General features: G+C 41.8%; 1 protein-coding gene across 1 annotated transcript; it reads left to right on the forward strand.

Moving 5' to 3' along the window:
* The first annotated feature begins 997 nt into the window (after positions 1-997).
* On the forward strand, positions 998-6853 carry LOC120030197 (acidic mammalian chitinase-like). Its single transcript, XM_038975551.1, has 12 exons — positions 998-1234; positions 1319-1345; positions 1585-1789; positions 1875-1931; positions 2050-2215; positions 2434-2558; positions 2957-3080; positions 3240-3422; positions 3516-3632; positions 3762-3894; positions 4011-4263; positions 6402-6853. Exons 1-11 carry the CDS (start codon positions 1210-1212, stop codon positions 4232-4234), a joined length of 1386 nt encoding a protein of 461 aa, XP_038831479.1. The 5' UTR covers positions 998-1209; the 3' UTR covers positions 4235-4263; positions 6402-6853.
* Positions 6854-7554: the final 701 nt, after the last annotated feature.

The following is a 7554-nucleotide window of genomic DNA, read 5'->3' on the forward strand; positions in this document are numbered from 1 at the left end:
CTCCTGGTATTGGATATGACTGAAAAATTAATCTCAAAGACATTCATACCTGAACTGCACCTTTTTTTGCCAATCTAGAGTACACGATCAGTGAATATATTAAATGTACAGGCTACAATGTGGGGATCTCATGCATGGTAATAACTACATGTATATACGACTTGCATCCTTGGCACAAAGTTATATTATATTCTACTCAATCCATAGGCTTCATTAATGTCATTCATAATGTTTTGAAGTTGATACAACTGGCTATGATAGCTGAGGTTCATAGCTAGGTTCTGAACTAATATGTATACCAAACGTTTTAGGGTCCATACACAGATCGGCTACATAGCTTGCTACACATCCATAGGCATACAAGTATTTTTATACTCCATTGCACAATAATGTCAGCTAGCTTGCTAAATCGCGATTTTCGTAAATTCCTTTTATGAATAAAAAAATATGCATAATCGTTTGTCTCTACATTAACTAACATATTGCTCTCAACTGTACATTTTTTGCATGATTCGTTATGACGTTATAATCACATTTGCTTCCATCCTACTATTTTTGTCAGCCATCTTTGCTGAAGAAAGTCTCCAGCCTTGGGTCGCATAGTCAAATTCGTCATCGGAACCACTCGATTGGTCATCGTGATTTGCATGAAGTTGGGAAAAGTTAATATTTTTCATCGCATCCCACGCCACGTTCGCACCGCCCAAAGGTCCCTGCCCTCCGCTTCTCACCGCTTTCCGTCCATTGAAAATGAATGGGAAGCGGTGTTTCACTGCGCGGCAGCTTGTGCTAGTGTACACGGGGCCTACCTATCTACAACAGTCAATATTACTACTGTAGAGTACTTCTACTACTATTATGCCTACTTCTACCCAATGTTGGGATTAGTTATTTGGAAAAGTGATTACCTTCAATGACCTGGTTTAATGACAGAACTGTTTTTGGGAAAGTCAGATGAGGTGATTAGTTATTTGGAAAAGTAATTAGTTATTTGGAAAAGTAATTACCTTCAATGACCTGGATTAATGACAGAACTGTTTTTGGGAAAGTCAGATGAGGTGATTGATGATTTACCCGGGTTAATACTTAGTCAGAGGGTGGAACAAAAAACCCATGGGCAAATAGTAGTCATTTCGCCATTTTATTCTTCCTCTTTTTGAGACGGACATAAATAAGCACTCTGACCTATCTAGCAGAGAAGCAGGCACAATGTGCAAGCTCACTTTACTTGCAGGTAAAAACATTCTTAATATGTTCACATATATTCTGTTTGTGTGAAATTCTTATTTTTATTGACTCTAAATATGTGCTTTTGAAGGTCTGTGCTTCGCCCTGTGCCACTTGGGTGAGTTTCCACACAAATACATTATGACATTTCCCACACATTATTATATCAACATTTTAGGATTTTTTAAACTTGAATTGTCACTCAGTATTCATCAAGAGAATTATGTTTGTTTGTATCAGTCATCTAAAAATTGTGATATATAAGGACGATGCTACCATGAAGTTGTGTCACCCTGGGAAATTCTGACAGTGACTCTGCAAAAACCATATATGATAGACATTCTGTTCCTGTCTAAGGCTCGACCTCCCAACTGGTCTGCTACTTTACCAACTGGTCCCAGTACAGACCTGGAACTGGGAAGTTCCTGCCGGCTAATGTTGACCCTCACCTGTGTACTCACCTGATCTACGCCTTCTCCATTATCAACCCTGCCAATGAGCTTGCCACCTATGAGTGGAATGATGAGACCCTCTACAGTTCCTTCAATGGACTTAAAGACAGGTTTGCATCTTTTACCAAGACATTCTGAGATGTTCAGGGGTAATTGTTTACTGACAATAGTAATTGTATTTTTGTCATCTAACAGAAATCCTAAGCTCAAAACACTTTTGGCTGTCGGTGGATGGAAGTTTGGTACACAACAGTGAGATATCTAATTTCTTATATTTACATGGGTAAAAGGTAGTATATTTTTGAAGGATTGATAATATCGTTTATATTTAGTAAAGTCAACTTGTTTGAGCATCCCTAATTCTCCCTAGGTTCAGTATCATGGTTTCATCACCTAACAATCGGCTGAAGTTCATCCAGTCTTCGATCAGTTTCCTTCGGAGGCATGGTTTTGACGGGCTGGACCTGGACTGGGAGTACCCTGGAGCACGGGGAAGCCCTCCAGAGGACAAGCACAGATTCACACTGTTGTGCAAGGTGATGGTTAGGGATATGGCTATGGTTATAGTTAGGCCAGGATGTGGACATGAAGCTAGGGTTACGGCTAGGGTTAAGGCAAGGGTTATGGTTGAGCCGGGGTGTAGCTAGTTTTGGGAAACAATGCTACTAGACTTTTATTTAGGGATGTTCAGACCTTTCCATATGGCAATACATGTAATGCCATATGAGTAAAAAGACATCTGTTGTTTTTGTAGGAGCTCCTGGAGGCCTTTGAGGCTGAGGGCAAGGCAGTCAGCCGGCCCAGGCTGCTGCTTACTGCTGCTGTGGCTGCTGGGAAAGGGAACATTGATTCTGGCTATGAAATTGCAGAAATTGCTAAGTAAATATGGATTTTAACATTATAACCACCGTAGTCACATTTTAGAAAACCATAATACAGTGAACAGCATCCCATTTGGATTAATGGATGTGTATTAATTAAACTTGTTGTCTTCTGGGTCATTCCATATAATTTCAATCACTTTTTGACTGCACCTCTTTTGATTTGAATGAAACCTTTCATTCATGTTCCATGGTGGAAGTGGTCAGAAAGTGACTTTTTGGACCTGAATGCCAAAACATTTAGGAGCTAGAGGTGCTCGAAGTTGACCACTTTTGCATACCCCACTCTACCATGAGACATTCAAGTCTTTATCACTGAAAAAGATAAACTGTTGAGTTTGATATAATTTGAAAGCTGATATATGAAATCATTTGGAATGACCTTTCGGTCTTTAGATACCTGGACTTCATTAGCGTGATGACCTATGACTTCCATGGATCCTGGGAGACCTTCACAGGACACAACAGCCCTCTCTACAAGGGATCCCATGACACAGGAGACCATATCTACTTCAACACAGTGAGAAAGGGGCTTTTCAATGAATAAAACGCCATGAATCACGCTTCTAGTCTACATGTTAAATAAAGCCTATCAAATGTGAGTGTAATGAAAGTACTGTATACATTCATGCAAAACTAGTTTCAACGTCTCTCTTTTCTGTCTCGATCTCTCTGGCAGGATTTTGCCATGAAATACTGGCGAGATCAGGGAGCCCCTGTTGAGAAACTGATGATGGGCTTTGCTACGTATGGACGTTCGTTCCAGCTCGCCTCTGTAGATAGTGGGGTCGGAGCGTCAGCCAACGGTGCTGCTGCAGCCGGACCTTTCACCAGGGAGCCTGGTTTCTGGTCTTATTATGAGGTAGTAAGGCTTAATTGCGTATTTTTTTGAAAAGGTATCAAATTGATAGTTCACTTTTCGATTGAGGTAACCTGTTTGCCTTCATGTTTCCAGATCTGTACTTTCCTCCAAGGAGCCAGTGTCCAGTGGATTGAGGATCAAAAGGTTCCCTATGCCTCTAAAGGAAATCAATGGGTGGGATTTGACAATAGGGAGAGCTATGACACAAAGGTATGCAGCAGTATTCCTGGGTTATAATCCAAATTGTTGGACCAAACATCTATTTTTCAACTAAGCTAAGAAATTGCAAAAGAATCAAAGACATACTCCTGCTTTTTTCTTATGCTCTCCCTTCCTAAGGTCGGCTACCTAAAGGAAAATGGCTTTGGAGGGGCCATGGTTTGGAATCTGGACTTGGATGACTTTACTGGACAGTCATGTGGACAGGGCAGCTATTCCCTGATCAGCCATCTTCAAAAACTCCTCAACATTGGTAAATCGCATTTACAACTATTTCTTACTTGTCCAAATATATACAAACATGTCAATGTTTTTTTTTGCGGTCGAGTGCTATTCTGAATAGACATATTACCTTTTCTTTTCACCCAGAACTACCTCCCCTGCCACCTACACACACCCCACCCACAGTCAAGGCCACCACCACTACCCTTGTGCCCGGTGGTAGTTTCTGTGCAGGCAGGGCTGGTGGGCTGTATGTCAAAGCAGATTCCCCGAGCTCTTTCTATAACTGTGCTAACGGCATCACCTGGATCCAGAGCTGCTCCGCTGGCCTAGTCTTCAGTGACAGTTGCAAATGCTGCAACTGGCCCTAGGACTGTTATTTGACCTATGGGAGAGTTGGGTATGTTGAGCCATTTTTTTTTTTACATTCAGCATCACTACGTCAAGGGAAATATAATACTCTTCCTAACAAAGATATCTACATATATTTCAGGATCCTGTGTATCGCTGGAAATAATCAGAATTTATGTAATCATACTTTACCATAGACTCTCTTTCGCACATGTACATGTGCGTTTTCTTTTTTGTCTTTTTTTGTACCTTTTCAGGGTTACAGTCAATTTTTTCATTCCTTGCTGCTGCTCAAATGAACTTCTCACTTCCTTGGTAGCTTTCTCAAAAACCTCAAGGGGGGCTAGATCACTGCTTGTTTTAAGTTTGTGTACATAGGTCACTATCTTGAGTTCATATACAAGGCACATTGCAAAGATATATTATGCATAAAATTAACAAAATGTCATCATAATTTGTATGGGGGTATGGTGGCCAATGGCTCAGCTTACCCCAAGGCAAACATTTGGACTATATTAGCCCACACAGCTACACTTTCATGCTACACTACATGACCAAAAGTATGTGGACAACTGCTCGTCGAACATCTCATTCCAAAATCATGGGCATTAATGTGAAGTTGGTCCCCCCTTTGCTGCTATAACAGCCTCCACTCTTCTGGGAAGGCTTTCCACTAGATGTTGGAACATTGCTGTTGGGACTTGCTTCCATTCAGCCACAAGAGCATTAGTGAGGTCGGACACTGAGGTTGGGTGATTAGGCCTTTCTCGTAGTCAGGGTTCCAATTCATCCTAAAGGTGTTCGATGGGTTTGAGGTCAGGGCTCTGTGCAGGCCAGTCAAGTTCTTCCACACCAATCTCAACAAACCATTTCTGTATGGACCTCGCTTTGTGCACGGGAGCATTGTGAATGGTCATGGTCATGGTGAAACAGGAAAGGACCATCCCCAAACTGCTGCCACAAAATTGGAAGCACAGAATCATATAGAATGTCATTGTATGCTGTAGTGTTAAGATCTCTCTTCACTGGAACTTAGGGGCCTAGCCTGAACCATGAAAAACAGCCCCAGACCATTATTCCTTCTCCACCAAACTTTACAGTTGGCACTATACATTGGTAGCGTTCTCCTGGTATCTGTCAAACTCATATTCGTCTGTCGGACTGTTAGATGGTGAAGCGTGATTCATCTTTCCAGGGAACACATTTCCACTGCTCCAGGGTCCACTGGCGGCGAGCTTAACCCCACTCCAGCCGACACTTGGCATTGCGCATGGTGATCTTAGGCTTGTGTGCAGCTGCTCGGCCATGGAAACCCATTTCATGACGCTCCCGGCGAACAGTTCTTGTGCTGACGTTGTTCCAGAGGCAGTTTGGAACTCGGTAGTGAGTGTTGCAACCGAAGAAAGATGATTTTTACGTGCTACTCGCTTCAGCACTCAGCGGTCCCATTTTGTGAGCTTGTGTGACCTATCACTTCGCGGCTGAGCCGTTGTTGCTCCTAGATGTTTCCACTTCACAATAACAGCACTTACAGTTGACCGGGGCAGCTCTAGGAGGGCAGAAATTTGACAAACTGACTTGTTGGAAAGGTGGTCTCCTATGACGGTGCCATGTTGAAAGTCACTGAGCTCTTCAGTAAGCCATTCTACCGCCAATGTTTGTCTATGGAGATTGCGTGGTTGTGTGCTCGATTGTATACACCTGTCAGCAACGGGTGTGGCTAAAATAGCTGAATCCACTAATTTGAAGGGTGTCCACATGTAACAGTATAACTTTAAACCGTCCCCTCGCCCCGACACGGGCGCGAACCAGGGACCTTCTGCACACATCAACAACGGTCGCCCAAGAAGCATCGTTACCCATCGCGCCACAAAGGCCGCGGCCCTTGCAGAGCAAGGGGAAACCCTACTTCAGGTCTCAGAGCAAGTGACGTAACCGATTGAAATGCTATTAGCGCGTACCCGCTAACTAGCTAGCCATTTCACATCCGTTACACACATACGTTTGTATATACTGTAGGTTTAGGACCTTATATTGTAGCTTATAGAGACCTCAACTGATGTACAAAACAATCTACTTTGGTTTAGATACAAGCATGAAACCTATAACACAATAAATGAATTTATTAATCTGTTTTTTTGTACCTAACCTGCAACCACTTTTTCCATGTGGTTTCTTCCTTCACAGACTCCATGAAATGATGACCTCGGCTCGTCCTAGATATTTGGTCACATGATTAATTCTGTGTATGGAGTTCTAACTTGAAATATACTTATTCCTGTAACTATATAAGGTCTTATCGATTATGTCACGTGGATAATGAATGTATATGTTATTGATAACTGAAGGGTGAAGAAGAGCTTTGTTTATGGAAAGTTACTGTGAGCGAAAAGGGGAACAGAGACTATAACCAAAGTCTGTTCACTAATGTGAACAGAAGGTCACTTGTAAACATCATGGAGTAGTGATCGGATAAAGAGCAACAGCGCAACATTTAGGCAGTATTGGACAACAGATAGCAGTTTGGAGAAGTTACACCCCTCATCTCATTTTGACATATAACTGCCTGTTTGATCATGTGCAATGTGTGCTTGCAGCTGAAGCACCCAGTGGGTTGAATAAACATGGTTTGAGCTTTTTCTAGTCGTCCGTTTGAGTTTATACTCTGTTCAGAACCTAACAATGGTTTCCTAGAAATACGGGGTGGCTCAATTTAGCCCACTCTCCTCTATGTACAGCACTGAGGGGCAATTTTCACATTTTTATGAATAGAACTATATACAGTGTATCTTCCAAACACACATGCTATATTGATTATACAAAGTAAATATCCTGTTATTATTTTTTATTTACTGGCTTTGTGTCATCTTACGAGCTAGGTTTCCATCCTATTTGCAACAGATTTTCATGCAAATATTCATGCAAATATATTCATGCAAATATACTCTGAATAAAACAGTTTGCCCATCCTTCCACCAGAGATGTGTTTCCATCAAACATACTTTTTACGGATAAAAGGCTGCGGGTGATGACGTAGTGCACATAAAAAATAACTTTTGCTGTTAAATGTACCGAATGAAAAATACAAGTTAAAGGGGAATTTCACCATGGCTCTGCCACAGCATATAGTCCTTACTATATTAACAACATTACGTTTTTGTCGTAAACATGAACATTATCCAAACCAAAAGCTAGAACGAGCACATTTTCATTTCACTGGTAGAATCGGGAAGTTTCGACTTCCTGTGTATTCATCTGTTCATAGGTGAAACAGAAAGTCCAGCATTCATAGCGAATGCAGATACCGCCCCGCTAGGTAGATGAGGCATGCCCACAAACT

This window comes from Salvelinus namaycush, chromosome 36, assembly GCF_016432855.1.
Source record: "Salvelinus namaycush isolate Seneca chromosome 36, SaNama_1.0, whole genome shotgun sequence".
Lineage (NCBI taxonomy): Eukaryota > Metazoa > Chordata > Actinopteri > Salmoniformes > Salmonidae > Salvelinus > Salvelinus namaycush.

Coding starts and splice junctions, on each gene's coding strand:
- LOC120030197 (XM_038975551.1), top strand. CDS start 1,210: ATGTGCAAGCTCACTTTACTTGCAG. Junction 2,216..2,433: donor GATTCACACTGTTGTGCAAG/GTGATGGTTAGG, acceptor TTGTTTTTGTAG/GAGCTCCTGGAGGCCTTTGA. Junction 3,081..3,239: donor ACCATATCTACTTCAACACA/GTGAGAAAGGGG, acceptor TCTCTCTGGCAG/GATTTTGCCATGAAATACTG.